Genomic DNA, 16,686 nt, shown 5'->3' on the forward strand with positions numbered 1-16,686 from the left:
CTCCGTGTTCAAAGGCACGGGCGTTACTCACCAACAGGAGAATCATGTTCTCAGCAGAGAGTCCCAAATCTCAGTCCCTTCTTATGTATTAAAAATGGGTTTTAGGAGGTGACGTGTGGAGTCAAATGAATCTGTGAGTTCAAGGCCAGCCTGGTCTACATAGTGAGTTCCAGGACAGCTAGGGCTACACAGTGAGACCCTGTCTCAAAAACAAACAAATTAACTAACAAAAAGAACAAACAGACAACACCCCACAAAAATGGCTTTGGGCATCAGGCAAGCATGGTGGTACATAACTTTAATTCCAGCACTTGGGAGGCAGAGGATCTATGTGAATTTGTGCCCAACCAAGGCTGTATACATGGAGAATTCTGTCTCAAGCAAACAAGGGAGCAATATGTGAGTGTAGATATGATTCATGGGCTCACCTCACAGCACTGGTGTGCAGATCCATGGACCCATTTGAAATAGCGCTGGCATGTTTATTATTATAGTTTATAGGCTGGCCACAGACAGCATTTAAATCAAACTCTAGGAGACATTATGGCTCCCTGTGTTTGAAGTTATCCTGAGTGCAGAGGGTGTCAGCCTAGAGCTGGGCATAGAGCCTAGTAGTAGAGCCCTACTTAGCTTGCCCAAGGCCCTAGTTTGATCCCAGAACTAAACAACCCAACCAATCAATCAATCAACCAAAAAAAAAAAAAAAAGCCAAGCAGGGAATTATGATACACACCTTCCCCACCCACCCATGTATGTCCCTCCTCTGGCACGTGTGTAGACATACATGTGTGCATACTTGTAGTCTCCACACACAAGAGCCAGAAGCAAGCATGTCTCTGTGAGCTGGAGATCAGCAAGTTCTACAGAATGAGTTCCAGGTGAGCCCGGGCTACAGAGAGACCCTGCCTCAAAGTCAACCAAACAACCCAGAGCCAGGGGCCTAGGGAGTAGACTCAGTAGTAAGAGCACTTGTTGCTTACCCGAGGACCTGTTTGCTTTCCAGCACCCACACCCAGAAGCCCACAATTGCCTATGACTCCGACTCCAGGGGTTCTGAAGCCCTCTTTAAGCCTCTGCAAAACATGCACATGCATACATATATAAATAGAAAATTTTTTTCAAATAAGGAAAGAAGGAGCAGGCCAGTCTAGGCCATGTAACACGGCAAGACTTTGAATTAGATTAAAAACTCTGGGCAGAAGGATTCTGTCTGTTCACATGCACAGGGATTAGTAATAGAGCAAATGCTTGTTGAATCAAAGAGAGAAGGAGTGGGAAAGAGGATGGTGACCAGTGAGTGTAAGCATGCATCATCAGTAAGGGAGCAAGTGTGTCTGGGAAAGGGGACTGCTGTCCTCTTACTAGACTTGTCACAGTAGTCAAATTAAGGCAGCATCCCACAGAACACTGGGGTGGGTCTGAGGTCTAGAAACTAAACACAGGTATGCAAGCCATCCTGCCTTCAAACTGCTTGGCATGGTTGAACATGGAGTGGGTGGGTAAAGACTGGACTAGGCTGTTCCTTGCCAAATTCTGGCACTTCACCTGCCTAACACTCTCCTTGGGCTGTTGTCTTTCCCTGCTGGTCAGCCACAGCTAGGATGGAGTCCCTGGCCTCAGTGGCTAGGCTTTGGAGAATCACTTTCCCAGAGCCCAGAGCCTATCTACACCTGTTGAATAGAAACCCTCCTGGGGATGGCAAGAATTCAAGGTGACACACGTGGAGCTGGCCCACGAAGCCCTCAGCTGGCCTCAACTCTAAGGCCAGAAGTGGTACTGTTTCCATTATTGCTTGTGATGGTGTTGACAACTTGACAGTCTAGGGTCACTTGGGAGGTGGGCCTCAGGCCATGCCTGTGGGGCAATCAATCATCTTACATAAATACTGTGAGAAGATCTATCTTAATTGTGGCATTATTCCCTGGGCAGAAGGTTCTGGGCTATAGAAAGTGAAGAAGACTATCGAGGCCTGGTGGTACATGCCTTTAACCCCAGCAACTCAGGAGGCAGAGGCAGAAAGATTTCTATGGGTTCAAAGACCTACACAGTGAATTATAGGCTAGCCAAGGCTACATAGTGAGATCCTGTCTCAAACATAAAACCAACAAAAGATAGAGCTAGCTGAGCATTCACAGGCATTCTCCGTCCCCATTTCCCTTGTACGTATGACCAGCTGCTTTTTAAATTTGTTTAAACAAGCAAAAAGTTGAAAGCTGGGCAGAAGTAGTGTAAGGGAGAAACCGTTGCTTTTAGCTCTCAGTTTCAGTCCATCGTAGTAGCAAGGTAAAAGCAAGGGAGCTAATGAAGGGGTCTGGAGCCAGGTGTGGGGATACCTGGCTTCCCACTTAGGAGGCAGAGGCAGGCGGATCTCTGAGTTCAAAGCCAGCCTGGTCTACAGAACAAGTTCCAGGTTAGCCAGGAAAATCTTACCTCAAAAACCAAGAGAAATCTTACCTCAAAAAACAAAAATGAAAAAAATTTGTGTGTGTATGCACACATGTATGTATGGTACACCCTTCCTAGAGGTCCTGAGTGGAGTGGGTGGAACAAGCTTCCATTCCAACTCCTAGCTCCAAAAATGTAATCTCTGAGCCAAGGACAGAGGGCGTACCGGGTACTAAACTGATACGCAGACACTAGACTTGATTGACGTTAGTGAAGTTTCAGAAGCGATTAGATGTGCTCCATTTTATATGAATGAATGTTTTGCTTGCAGGTAGGTGCCGGTGGAGATCAGAAGAGAGCACCAGGCTGTAAGAAGACATTGGATTCCCTGGAACTGGAGTTAGGAATAGCCATGAGTTACCATGTGAGTGCTGGGAATTGAACCAGAGACCTTTACAAGAGCAACAAGTACTTTTTAAAACTGTTTATTTTATTTTATGTTTGTGAGTACACCGTAGCTGCCTTCAGACACATCAGAAGGTATCAGATCCCATTACAGATGGTTGTGAGCCTCCCCGTAGTTGCTGAGCTCAGGACCCCTGGAAGAGAAGTCAGCAATCTTAACCTCTGAGCCATCTCTTCAGCAACCCTCCCCTTCCCTGCCGGCCTCCTTTTGAGACAAGGTTTCTCTGTGTAGCTCTGGCTGTCCTGAAACTCACACTGTAGATCAGGCTAGCCTGATCTCAGAGATCTTGAACTCAGAGAACTGCCTGCCCCTGCCTCCTGAGTGCTGAGATAGAAGGTGTTGCTTTGACAGGTCTTTAGATCTGGCAGGCTGAGTGTCCCTCAACCACATCCAAATGCTTACCTCATACGCATTGTCCTGTTGGCCAGAGCAGCTGTGAGCTGTGACGGTCTTACTACTTTGGCCTGACTTTGCTGGTGGTGAGCTCTCCATAGCCCTTCCTGGGCAATGATAACTTCTATTTCCTAAGTGTCATGATGTACCAACAGGTACCATCAAGTGCCATCTTACCGTGCCATGTCCCTCTTATGGGCAATAGGCAGTCTACACTCATTTCAAGGCCAGGAAACACACGTTCAGGAAGTGAGACTGCTTCAAGGGAGCAGAGCAGATCAACGATGGGCAAGGCTGGCCCAGGAGCCTGGGTGCCCAAGCACAGACAGGTGTGTTATGCATGTACCTGTGGTGCTGGAGCTCAAACCCAGGACCTCATGCAGGATAGACAGTGCTCTACCAAGGAGCTGTAGCTCCAATGCTTCACTGTAGTTTTTACAAGATTTATTTATGTGGATGAACATTTGTGGGTGTGTATTTATAGGCACCACCAGTGTGCCTGGGACCAGAGCTCAGAAGCAGCATTAGATCCCAGCACTGGAGTTAAGAGTAGTTATGAATCACCATGTGGCTGCCGGGGATTAAACCAGGTTCTGTTTAAGAGTTCTTAGCTGCTGAGACATCTCCCCAGCCCATCATTTTAGATAGTTTTATTTTATTTTGCACACGTATGAATGCGTGCACACCACAGCACATTTGTGCTGCTCAGGACAACTTGCGGAAGCTGTTTCTCACCTTCCACTCTGCGTGTCTTGGGGCCAGAAGTCAGGTCTTCCGGCTTGGTGGCTTTTACATTTGTAAGCCATCTCATAAGCCCTGCTTTGTTTTGTTCCGGTTTTGAAGTTTCATTTTGTGTATCTGTGTGTGCAGACATGTGTGTGGTGCATGCAGATGTTGGTAGACAACTTGTGAGAGACCACTATCTTTCTACCGTGTGGATCCTGGGGATTGGAATCATGTCAGCATGAAGTACCTTCACTGCTGACCCAAAGGCACTGTCACTATTCCTCAGCTGATATCAAAAGTCTGGCTTAGAAATAGAAGGGACTTATTAATTTCTTGTTGGCTGGGGACTTGATTCGTAGACTGCTTGCCTTCAGACCCAATGACAGTGACAACCAACTGGAGTCCAGTTGAGACGATTCCCCTCACCAGTACCTGAGGTAAAGGGAGCTAGGCCAAGGACGACCAGCCGACTCTAGGCCTGATGGAAGCTTTATTCAGACACCAGAGATGCCTTCTTTTTCCCACCAATTGGTTCAGTGCTTTGCAACATGATGTAGTAAGTAGTCAAGCTTTCAAAGACAGAGCCTGACAGCCCCGTCAGAATCACCGTCCAGAAGAGGGGCCTCAGACCTGAGCAATCCCGACTGATCCAAGATGGCTGCTCCAGGCACACGTACTGCTCTCTCCAGATAGCTTACAGCACCCTGGGGCCTCACTGCCCTACCTCTCTTTCCTGGCAGGCACATGGCACTATAAAAATTATGATAAGTGACACTCTGAGTTCAAGGTTCAACGAGAAGAAACACAAGCAGCCGAGGGCTCTTTTGTCTCCAGGAAGGCAGTGTGTGGAAAGGAAGGCTCCATCCTCCCTGGGAGGCAGCTAAGGCTAGGCCAGGCCCTGGATGTGTTTTGGGGGAGGACTGATGCCCAGCTCCTCCCGTAGGGCTGTCAGGGGCTGCTCCCAACGCTGCTCATAGTAGATGTTGAGGACACATGGGGCCCTGCGCCCGTTCTGAATCGCCCAAGGGATCAGCTCTGAGAACAGCACTTGGAGGCTCCTGGAGGGTCAGCGGAGAGAAGAAAAGCCATAAGGTTCCCAAACGAACTCAGTTCTCAGTCAACCCTCCCTCACACCTAAGCAGATTTCAGTGAGGAAAGCTCCCACACCTCATGGCACACACCCTGAATGATGAAGCTCAGATTTAAATGTAGGGCTGTCCAATCCCAGAAACTGCATGCACCTTCATGCAGACCCTGTTCATTCTGACCCAGCCCTTGAAGCCTGGCCCAAGAGATCCTGGGCTTCATCGACTCAGTTTCCTGTGCTGCCTCGTCCTCCCATCCTTGTTCCTGGAGAGGCATGAAGCACCTGTATGCCATCTCTCTGTCCTGGAGCCCCGGCTCTTCTGAGGCCTCCCCCCACCCCAGAAAACTTACTGAGCACGGAGACGGATGGGTCCGAAGAGTGCTCCCAGGATGCACATGGGAAGGCCAGTCTGCACAGCCTCAAACCACTTTACCACAACTTCTCCTAGAAGTAAGGGAGGGTAGGAGAAGTGCGGGTGAGGGGAGTCAGTGATGTCAAAATGGCCCCCGAGAAGCATGCCCACTTTCACACTGTAGGGTTTGGTGGGGCCGAGCTTCATCCTATGTAGGCTGTGGGACATTTAGCTAGAAGTAAGAGAAGGCTGAAGAGGGGAGTCACAGGGACAGCATGCAGAGGATCTCAAAGGCTAGGCTGACAGCAGGCTGTACAGGCCACAGGGAGTTGCTATGGGTTTTAGGAAGCAGGGATCCATGGTGACTAGATGCTGAGACAAGGATGGGGAGGCAGGGAAGGATGAGGATAGATGGGAGGGATGCTGCCAGGGCGCATACAAAGCAGAAGGCAGGACAGACTGAAGGAGCTAGTTGATAAGGAGGAGCTTGAACGGGGACCCTGCCTGGAAGAGACCTGGTGGGGTTCTGGCCATTGCCCACTCAGCTGGCTGTCCCATGGGCACTCACCGAGCATGTTGGTGGGCATCCCCAGCAGGGTGTGGAGCATATCATGCACCTCACGGTATCTCTGGATCACATAGGCTAGTTCTTCATCGTCCACGAAGCGTGTAGGTGCTCGTGTATCTGGAGAGACTTTCTGGAGAACACAATCCCTCCTTGGACTCCTTCCCATTAGCCTCCAGGGCCTTGCTGGCCTGCCACTAGTTGATGTTCAGCTGTATTCTCACTGAACACAAACTCTATCTGAGAATCCTGCAGTTGTTTCTACAGCTGCTAACTGGCGAGCCTCAGGTAGCGATTGTTCCCAACCCCCACTCCACCTTACACCTCTCATAATGCTGGCAGCCTGGGGGAATCTACAGCTTTAGTGAGGAAAGAGGGAGTGGGGATGAACTTCTGTTTTGTAAGCTGCATTAAAAAAATGAACAGACCAGGAGCTAAGGAGATGACTTGGTCAATAAAGTAATGGCTGTACAGCAAGAGGACCTGAGCCCTGTTCCCAACACCGAGTAATGAAGAAACAAAGAAAGCAAGCAGTCGCTGCTCAAGTGCCCGTAATCCCAGCACACAGAAGGCAGAAACAAGAGGCCAACAGGTGCCCCAGGGCTTGCAGGCCAGCCAGTTTAGCCAGATTGATGAGCTCTAAGTTCAATGAAAGGCTGACTTGAAACATAAGGTTGAGGAGACACTTGATGTTAATCTCTAAGATCTGCACACACGTATACACAAACATGTACACGTAAAAGAAACACACTGCTGCTGAGCTGTAAACTTAGAAATGGCTGTAATGGGTCTGGGCATCTTCATGGATAGAGGAGGGTCAAGCACACCCTCAGCAGTCCATAAAACCAGGCAGAGTGGCACATAGCTGTAATCCCCACAGTGGGAATAGAGATAGAAGAATCAGGAGTTCAAGGTCATCCTTACCTACATAGAGAATCTGAGGTTACCCTGGGCTATGAGCCTTTCCCAAAAATCAAAATACAGAGTAAACCCCAAATGTCATTAAATTATTCCTATCTGTTTCCTTTTGCTTTTAAGGGTCCAGTAGGAAGATTTAAAGGCCCCATGTGGCTGGAGTTGTTTTGTATGCCTTGGGACAGGCTGCCCACTTTGCTCACTGTCATGATGCTGGTGCCTGGTGCAGGACCAGATGAACACTTTTCTCTCGTTTTGTAGAGTCTCTTGCCACATAGCCCTGGCTGACCTTGAACTCATGGCAGTTCTGCCTCGGCCTCCTTAATGCTGGGTGTTACAGGTGTGTACACTCCCAGCACAGGCTGATTATCCTCACTTACTCAACCCTGCTTAGTCTGCATGGGTGCCTGAACACCCTGGGGTCAGATAGCTGGCCTGGTCCAACATGGCTTCAGCCACACAGAAGCTGATGGACTTGAGGTCTTTGTTGGCTCGGGGCAACTGGCACAGTGCTGTGCTCGGTGTTAACCTCTGGCCTTGCTGGGCCCCAAGACCTCATTTCTTCTTGCTGAAGAAGAAATAACTGCAGCAGGAAGTAACTGCAGCAACAGTGGCTGCTTTCACCAAGGACCAACTATGTGACGGCTCTACTGAAGTCCTTCACACAGACTGTCACACTCTGTCCTTACAGTAGTCTTGGAGGTCGAGATTAACTTCAGAAATGGGTGAGAAAAATGTGGCTAGGAAGGTAAAGATACCACAGCTGAGGTAGCCAGAACAAACTCTGCTGGCCTCCAAAGCCCACCCATTATCAATCCATCATATTAATGCCCCGGAGGTGAAGAATCTGTCCTCTTTCTGGAGGATGATTTGTGCAGGGCTGTGAGACGGGGAAGAGAGGTGGGACATTACCCATGTTCCTTAACCTTGCCAAAGGATGACCACGCCTTTCAGCCCTGCCAGCCTGAGCTCCTGTGATTTTACCTTGAACTTTCACCTAAATCTCTGTAAGGCTCAAGGTGCTCCTTCCCATTCTGCGGTTGGTTTCCTTGTGCTAGAAGGGCCTCATCTCCATGCCACCATAGTAGGGAATGTGTTAGGTAAGGCACCCAGGGCAGCCCTGACAGACCTCCTCCCCAGCCCAGCCAGGCCTAAAGGCTGTGGGGAATACAGAAGCTGTCCCTCCCATGGTGGCACTTGGGGCAGGTTCCTCACTGATGAAATAACCTGCACCCTGGTGAAACTAGGGCAGGTTTTGCCCTGCCAAGGCAAAGATGCTAGGAGAGGGTGAGAGGCAGCTTGCTGTCTGGGGCCATTCCTTTATTGAATAGTGGTTTCCAACTGCTCATCAGGGATCTCTATAGTGCCCAGACATTTAAGGTTGCTACTACTGGGTGGATGAGGGAGTCAACTGGCATCCGGGAGGGAGAGGTTGGAATTCCCAACCAAGAACAGCCCAGCCCACAGCATCAGTAGCATAACAAACACTAAGGACTTGTTCTACAGTGACCCTTTGTCACCCTCCTCCTCCTTCAGCCTGGCTGGCTTCTGGCTGGGGAGCCATTTAGCTTCGAGGAGATGTGGGCATGATAGAGGGAGGGGGCAGGTGGATAGGAAAACTGTATTACACTGTTCTTTCCTTTATTTCATTTTGAGAGAGGGTCTCTGTGTAGCCCTGGCTGTCCTGGAACTGTGAAGACCAGAGAGCTACCCATCTGGGATTACTATTTTCAAACTTTCCAATCACCTTTAGTAGCTCCTGTTACAAAATGCGGTTTCTTTCCCAAGGCCCCAGCACAACTATCAGCCTAACCTTTCCCTTTCCCCTACTCATGCCTCTGTCGTGTATTTTGTCTGTCCGTGGACTTATGCTGGGGACGGAGCCCAGGGCCCTAGGAATGTCGAGCTATCTACCACTGAGCTCTGCTTTGTTATTCTAATATACAAATGACTGCTTCTCATGTATGTACGTCTGTGCCAAATGTTTGCCTGCTGCCTACGAAGGCCAGAAGAGCGTGTTAGATCCCCTGGAACTAGAGCTACAGAAGGCTGTGAGCGGCCATGTGGGCACTGGGGATTGAACCAGGTCCTCTGAAAGAGCAGTAAGCGCTCTTAACCACTGAGCTGTCTCTCCAGGATGTGTGCCTGTGTTTTAAAGACAGGGTCTTGCCCTGTAAGTAGGCATGGTCACTCCCTAGGTAGCCAAGGTTGACCTTGAATCCAGTGGTAACCCTCCTGCTTCAACCAGGCTTGTAGGGGTGTATCAGAGCAATTGGCTTATGTGCTCATATGCACATGTATGACATGTGTGGTACCAGAGGTTGGTGTTTCCGAGACAGACCTCTAGCTGCGCCAGGGGCCCGCTGATACAGGGCAGCTGGCTGGACAATGACCTCCTGGGGTCAGCCATTCCTCCCTCCACAGCGCTAGGGTTGCGGGTATGAACTGCCAGGTCTGCTTTTACAAGCTCAGGAGCCCAGGTTTAAGCAGCAAGCACTGGGCCAGTGGAGCGATCTTCCCAGCCCCTGAGTCATCCTGCTTCTTTGAGCTGTTTGATTCATCTGCTTAGAGTGCTCTTCCCCAAAGTTCTACAAAGCTGACCATGCTCCATCTTCCAAGTCTCCCTGGAAAGGTTTCTCCTGACCAGTGAACCAGCTGTAGATATCCTCTCCATCCAGAGATAGCCTCTGCCCCATGTCTTGTTCCCTTCAGCATGCCTGCCTGCTAGGCTGAGGCTCACAGATGTTTGGCTATTTTAGTTCGGTGTGTTCCGCGGCTGAGCATGCTGTCTGGTGCATTCTAAGTTCTTAAGAAATACTTTACCTCAAAAAGCAGGAGGCATGGGGTCTTATATAACCCAGGATGGCCAAAAACTCACTATGCGGGTAAGGCTGGCTGAGTTTCTGATTCCCTTTCCTCTATTCTATGCAGGTTCAAGCTGAGGACTGAACTTGCTTTCTACGTGAACTTGGCTAATTGAGCTATATATATTTTTTCACACACACTTTTTTCATTTCAATTTTTTTTTCTTTTTTTTCGGAGCTGGGGACCGAACCCAGGGCCTTGCTTTTGCTAGGCAAGCGCTCTACCGCTGAGCTAAATCCCCAACCCCCTTCATTTCAATTTTTAAAACTACTTTATTAACTGCCTTCGTAATAAGAGCACAAGCTCCAGGAGGTCAGGGACCTGGCTTGCTACATGGCAGCGCACGGAATGATGGGTGGCAGATGTGAGTAGTGAGTCTTTCAGTAGTTGGGAATCCCCTCCTACCACCATCTGTCTTGCCTGGTGTTGGAGAGTCCTACACTGGCCACAGCACAGTGGTTCCCAGTACTCTGAGTGGAACACGGCCCAGGGTTGGACTAGCTGTGAAGTTGTTTCACTGCTTGCTCTGTGACTGAGTCCTCATCATGTGCAAGAGGCATTGACAACAGAACTTACTAGAAAGGTCACTGGGAGGATCTAGCCAGATCACGTACTTGCCTGGGAGCTGGCACGCAACAGGAGGTTAGTAACCTCCAGTATTTGGTATGACATCATCAGACCATTCATCCATCACACAGAAAACATCAAAGACTGAAAAGCACTCCTGCCTTAGTTGCCAGCATAAGCATCCTCCGGCCCTACGCTATATCCTCCCGTGCCACCCCTCTACCCTTATTGGGTACTGCGGGATACACAGAACCTGGAAACTCACATTCGAATTCAGGAAGCGCAGATACTCACGGCCCAGAGAGCCTTCAGGCAGGCTCTGGAGCTTACTTAGATCGAGGGTAGACAGTGAGATTCGGGGACGCTCTCTGAAAGATAGAATGTAGGAGGTAGGACTGGGTGTGTGTCAGCCAAGGCAAGTGAAAGGGTCACACAAAGGAAGCTGAAGTGAGTACAGAGCTACAGGACACCTATGTAGTAGCCACAATCCCTAATGGAGCACGGTGATATTAGGGACTGTGGAGACAGTCCCAACCCAGGGCTGAGCTGGTGCCATCAAAGGCACAATCCAGTCAGAGAAGAGGGGCCACAGATGTCAGGGGAGGGGATAGAGGACATTTGGAGAAGTACTGCTTGCCATTGAGAGCTTAATGCAGGCAGAGTCTTGTGGCTGACACTGGACTAAGACAACCCAGGGGATCCATCCCCCACACACATACGTGTGCTCCTGGCTTTGAGCAGTGCCCTAGGCAATGCATCCATCCATGGTCCTCTGAAGGGCTCCTTCCAGGATGAAAACTGACACACCCCCGCCAAATGCCAAGGCAAAGCTGGGACCTACTGCAGAATCTGGGCACCCTCTGGATCCTTCTTCATCTGGTCCCTAAGGAATTTCAGGGTGTAGCATCCTGTGGTCTCCCCTAGAACTGCAACCATGTCTAAAAGGACAAAGATGGGCAAAGAGAAAGGAAGGAATTTGTTTGTTTGTTTGAGACATTCTCTTTTTGTAGTACAGGCTGTCCTGGAACTCACTATGTCCACCAGGTTTGCCCAGACTCAGAGATCTTCCTGCCTCTGCTTCCCAAGCGCTACATTAAAGGCCTACACCACCAGGACAGCTAGCTGTTATTCTTGACATTACAAATCTATTGGAATATGGTGGCTTTCATTAACAGTATGAACCACTTTGTTAGCCCATTATCAAGACAGACTGTCATGTTTCCACCGACTAGTACAGGTCTTGAGATTGAACGGTGACGGACATCAGTAACTGAGCTGACACAGTGCATGCTTAGCACACTCAAAGCCCTGAGTTTCGTTCCCAGCATCATATAAACTGGGCATGGTGGCACACACCTGTACTACCAGCATTCAGGGTTAGGGAGGCAGGGCGATCAGAAATTCAAAGTCATCTTTTGCTATCTATGGAGTTAGGGGCCAGCTCAGTCTACTGAGACCATGTCTCAACAAAACAATTTTTAAAAAAATGGTGCTAGAGTTGAGTCCTGGTGCAGTCACCAGATCCTATATAAGCCACTTCACATGTTGTCTTTCTCTTCCTCCCACTTTCTTTTCTTTCTTCAAACAAGATTAATTATGTACGGAATAAGAAGTTGGCCCTGAACTGTAAAGAAAAGCCTGAAGATCATGATCCTTGACCTTACCAAGTTTACTTACTACCCAGTGAGAATGTTGTAATGTGGTGTGCACCTGTAAGTCATTCAGCCCAGAGATTAATATGCTTGGATGACAGATTCTCCCAAGACTTACAAAAAAAGCAGACCTGTAGGTCTTACATTTCTTTCCTCCTCTCCTCCCTGTACCCAGCAGATTCGTAACAGTTCTGGTTAGAATCAGGCACCTGGTTATTCTGGGAGCTATAGGATAGGCACAGCCATATTTGGATGCCCACAAACCAAGGTCTTGACAGAAGTCTAGACCGGCCGGAGCTTTTGAGACCGGGGAGTGAACGGCCTTACCGTGGCGATAGGGGTTGTAGAGCGCCATTCCCGCCGCGCCGGCGGCCAGCAGCATCTTCTGCAGCGGCGTGGTAGGGATGTGGTCTGGGTACAGCAGGCGGGCGCCATGGCTCCCGGCCCTGAGGAGCACATCTGCGGGGCAGGAAAGAGGTTAAGGTGAGAGGAGCTCGGTTCCTCCGGTCGCCACGGATACCGAAGTCAGAGCCGCTCACCTACAGTTGGCCGCGCACGGTGCCGGAGACTGCGGTGGAGGCGCCGGGAGCGAAGCAGCAGGGTCGCCATGGCAGCGGACGTCCGCGGTGGATGGGCGGGGCTCCTCAGGTAAGACGGAGGCCCGAGAAGTCAAAAGACTACTTGGGAACTGCACTCACTGTGGCTTTTTTTGATCGGAGATGTTGTAATATAGACAGGAGCATGAGAAGAAAAGCAACAAGATCTGTTTGCCACTGATGTAAGATAACTGCTGTGAACCAGGCGTTATTTATAACGTATGCCTGTCAACTCAGTATTTGAAAACTGGAGGCCGAAGGATCAGTTCAAGATCCTTCTTGGCTATTTCTTAAGTTCGAAGACAGCCTGGTCTACTTAAGACCAGACTACTTGAGACCTTGTCTCAAAAAACCAAGCCCATTGTGAATTACCGGTCACTCCAGCACTTGGAAAAGTGGAGAAGGGAAAATCAGGAATTTTCGGCAACGTAGCAAGGGCAGCCTGGGATATATGAGAAATAAACAACTCCTGAAAGGGATTCCAAAAAGGACATAATCGAGAATTAGGTTGTTCAATATCCGGCCCTATTTCCTTCTGGATTTCGTATTTTTCCCCGGAGGACAATAAGAAACGAACCTTTTCCGGCCAAGGAACCGAAGCCGCTGCCTACAGTAGGGACCACATTTGGGAAAGGACCACGTGGAACTTCCGTCCGCATCCGCGCTTCTGCATGATGCAGTACTGCAGAGTTCCAGCCATGGGTTCTTCTGGCCTAGCTCGACTGCAGGGTCTCTTCGCTGTCTATAAACCTCCGGGGCTGAAATGGCTGCATGTGCGTGAGACCGTGGAGTTGCAACTGCTTAAAGGTGAGTATTCGGCCGCCGACCCACGGTTCTGCATCAGTTCCGTCTGATGCTTAACGAGGTCACGTGACTCGTTTGCCTGGTTGGAGCTCTTGGTTTTCTCTTGTACACATTTTGTTACTCTCCACTTTCCGCTGTTTTCCGTTAGAGAAATGCATTCTATAGTGTTGGTTTTCACACGATTTCTATTGTGGAGTTAGAACTCGAACTATTTTGTCGGCTTTTTGAGACAGGATGGATTTCTTGTAATTAATCCGACCTTTAAATCAGTGAGGCCTTGAGAAGTGACTCTTCGGTCTCCACCTGTCAAATGCTGGGATCACAGCCATGAACCACCACACCGAACTTCAAACAACCAATTTTTTTCTCTTTTTCTCTTCTTTCTCTTTTTAAAAACAACTTTCATGTAGCCTCAAATTTGCTATGTACGCTGAAGATAAACCTTGAATGAACTCTTGACTCTCCTGTGCCTTCATTACCCAAGGGCTTAGACTACATCTGTGTACCACCACCTCCCGTTAGGGTACCGGTGATGGAACCCAGGAATCTTTCATATTGTGCAAACACTCTGTGAACTGAGCTATATTTCCAGCCCAGGATTTTTGTTTTGTTTTGCTTTTTGTTTGTTTTTCATTTTTTGAGAATAGTTTCTTTGTAGAGCTCTGGCTGTCCTGGAACTCACTCTGTAGACTCGTCAGGCCTTGAATTCAGAGATCTGCCTGCCTCTGCGTCCCCAGTGCTGGGATTAATGATATGCACCATCCTACCTGGCCTCTGAAGAACTCACAGTCTGTTTTCCACAATACGGAGATCTATATTCTATGCTACCATCTCTCTACCCCTTCTGTCTGTGGTGGGAACGTATAGACAGTGTGTTCTTTTGTGTTTAGGTCTCAATGCACAGCAGCCTTCTGCTCCAGAACAGCGTGTTCGCTTCTTACTAGGCCCTGTGGAAGGCAGTGAAGAGAAGAAGTTGACTCTCACGGCCACCAGTGTGCCCTCCCTCACCACCCACAGACTTGGTAAGGCAGAGTCAGGCAGGATCCTGGCTATGATGTCATAGGAAATCCCAGGCCTGAGTTAGATTTCTAGCCCAGGGATTGTCAAACTTTGCTAGAGAGGGAAGACTTTAAACAGCTTAGGCCTACAGGCTCTGTGGTTTCCTTGGCCCTGCTCAGTTCTGCCATTGTAGCGCCAAGCATCATTAGACAGTATGGAGAGAGTCTTCTCCTATTTCAGTCAAAATTGGAGTGAAAACAGCTATTGAGAGCAGTTATAAACACCAGGATGCGATAGACTGTGTCTTCTAGGGGAGTTTAACCCCTGCTCAGTACTAGACATCGTGTTATCTTTGTCCTTACCACAGGTCTATAAGGTAGATCTCTTTTTAAATAATGTATTATTTGTATGTATGTGTGCACATGTATGCACACCAGGGCATGAGTGTGGAAGTCGGAGGGCATCTTTTGAGAGTTACCTCTCTCAGGCCATCAGATGGGTCCCAGGATCAAACTAGGTCATCAGGCTTGGCAGTAAGAACCTTTACCCACTGAGTCACCTCAACAAGCCCTTGCTTTTGTGTTTCCAGACAGTTTCCTGTAATCCAGGCTAGTCTTGAACTCACTGTGTCGTTGAATCTGACCTCGAAGTCCAGATTCTGATCCTTTTGCCTCTGCCTTCCAAGTGCTGGGGCACATTAGTCTGTAGTTAGTCTTTCAGTGGCCAAGAAGCTGAATCTGGGGCCATAGGTCAGTATTGTTCCACAGACAGACCTAGGTCCCACCTGAGGGAGCTCACTGACTTGGGGAGAATGGCCAGGTTTTTTATCAGCAGATGCTGTGCAGAGAACCCCATAATCTAGATCCCCAGTGTAATGCCTGATCTCAAAGCCTCTCATAGGAGAACAGTGATAGGCAGAGGAAGAAGATCTTGAATTGCCCTTTTTCTGAACCCAGGGAACTAGGGAATTAGTGGTCCTAGCCACAGAGGAGCAGGCTAAAAGTCCAGCTGTCAAAATTTGAGCCCCATGAGGCCCTTCTGTTGTGGAGTGAGGGCCTCATGCCAAAGCCACTCTCAAAGCTCGTTAGTTGAAGGAATGGACTGACTTTTTCTTTGCAGTTCGTGGTCCAGCATTCAGAAACCTGAAGATCGGTGTGGGGCATCGCTTGGATGTCCAGGCTTCTGGTGTGCTTGGTGAGTCATGCACTCGGTCTGGGGATGTCGTGCTGTGGACTTAGAGAAGGATCAGGAAGTGATCCGGAGCCCAGTCCATAGTTTATCTGACCTCATGAGCTGAGAAGGTCCCACCTCTGTCGAGGGATCCCACCTTGGCACGTGGTTCAAGGCCTCATGGACATTTGTTTACCCTACCCATGATAGATGCCATGTAATATTATCAGTGAAGAGAGTAAGACTGGGGCTGAGGCCTGGCCAGCAAATGCCCGTGGTCCCCAGAGGAGCTACCATCAGCAAGGGTGCAGCAAGGGTGCAGCAAGCATGCAGCTCTGTCTCCTCTGGCTGCGGTCTGCATATTGCCAAAGCTGGGTACAAAGCTCCAGTCAGAGCCTCCGGTCATGTGGCAGCCATTGTCCGGCCTGTACAGTCTTGGTTCCCTTGTCTTTCTTCCTGAGGTACAGGCAGTCAGACATGATCTCATGCCCCCTCCCTGTTTCCCTCTCTAGCAGTGAATTGAAAGCCATTCATTTCTTTAGACAGAGGGATAAACAGATCAGAGAATAGGCAGGAAGTGGCCCCATAGGCCACTGTTTGGGGTCCTTCCTTTGTACGATTAGCTTTCTGTTAACCCCTCCACCCCCCGCCCCCAGTCTGTGATACACAGACCTGACTGTGAAACACAGGCCTGAGAATCTTTATCTGTTTTACTGATCGAGGGCTTGAAAGAGTCAGAAAACCTAGATTCCTGCTTTTGTTTCTGAGACAAGGTCTCGGTGGGCCAAGGCTGGCTTCCAGTTGGCTATAAATGACCTCAAAGTCTTGACTCTCCATCTCAAGGCTGGGAATTGTAGGCATGTGTCACCTTGACTTGGATGTTTTGTTTTGTTTTTGTTTTTTTTTTTTGTTGTTGTTGTTGTTTTTTTTGTTCTTTTTTTTTTTTTTTTTTTTTGGTTTTTTTTTTCGGAGCTGGGGATCGAACCCAGGGCCTTGCGCTTCCTAGGCAAGCGCTCTACCACTGAGCTAAATCCCTTGTTTTTGTTTTTTTGAGTCAAGGTTTCTCTGTGTAGCTCTGGCTGTCCTGGAACTTGATCCACAGACCAGACTGGCCTCAAACTCAGAGATCCACCTGCCTCTGCCT

At 49.1% G+C, this 16,686-nt stretch overlaps 2 protein-coding genes across 2 annotated transcripts; one reads left to right on the forward strand and one right to left on the reverse strand.

The window, feature by feature from the left end:
• Positions 1 to 4,441: 4,441 nt before the first annotated feature.
• Coq4 (coenzyme Q4) lies at positions 4,442 to 12,604 on the reverse strand. Its single transcript, XM_032902930.1, has 7 exons — positions 12,513 to 12,604; positions 12,301 to 12,432; positions 11,163 to 11,259; positions 10,587 to 10,689; positions 5,978 to 6,107; positions 5,408 to 5,501; positions 4,442 to 5,028 (listed from the first exon to the last, which is right to left on the reverse strand). Exons 1-7 carry the CDS (start codon positions 12,580 to 12,582, stop codon positions 4,857 to 4,859), a joined length of 798 nt encoding a protein of 265 aa, XP_032758821.1. The 5' UTR covers positions 12,583 to 12,604; the 3' UTR covers positions 4,442 to 4,856.
• Positions 12,516 to 15,934, forward strand: LOC116901216 (mitochondrial mRNA pseudouridine synthase Trub2-like). Its single transcript, XM_032902933.1, has 4 exons — positions 12,516 to 12,621; positions 13,130 to 13,376; positions 14,264 to 14,395; positions 15,492 to 15,934. The coding sequence occupies exons 1-4, from the start codon at positions 12,604 to 12,606 to the stop codon at positions 15,608 to 15,610; spliced, it is 516 nt and encodes a 171-aa protein (XP_032758824.1). The 5' UTR covers positions 12,516 to 12,603; the 3' UTR covers positions 15,611 to 15,934.
• The last annotated feature ends 752 nt before the right edge of the window (positions 15,935 to 16,686 follow it).

The sequence above is a fragment of the Rattus rattus genome, chromosome 5 (genome assembly GCF_011064425.1).
Source record: "Rattus rattus isolate New Zealand chromosome 5, Rrattus_CSIRO_v1, whole genome shotgun sequence".
NCBI lineage: Eukaryota > Metazoa > Chordata > Mammalia > Rodentia > Muridae > Rattus > Rattus rattus.

Bases quoted from the DNA above. Each gene is read 5' to 3' on its own strand.
- Coq4 (XM_032902930.1), bottom strand. From the start codon at position 12,582: ATGGCGACCCTGCTGCTTCGCTCCCGGCGCCTCCACCGCAGTCTCCGG. The intron at 12,433-12,512 runs GTGAGCGGCTCT...CCTGCCCCGCAG, and splicing joins CCGTGCGCGGCCAACTGTAG to ATGTGCTCCTCAGGGCCGGG. The intron at 5,029-5,407 runs GTAAGTTTTCTG...CTGACCCTCCAG, and splicing joins CCCATCCGTCTCCGTGCTCA to GAGCCTCCAAGTGCTGTTCT.
- LOC116901216 (XM_032902933.1), top strand. The intron at 13,377-14,263 runs GTGAGTATTCGG...TTTTGTGTTTAG, and splicing joins GGAGTTGCAACTGCTTAAAG to GTCTCAATGCACAGCAGCCT. The intron at 14,396-15,491 runs GTAAGGCAGAGT...TTTTCTTTGCAG, and splicing joins CCTCACCACCCACAGACTTG to TTCGTGGTCCAGCATTCAGA.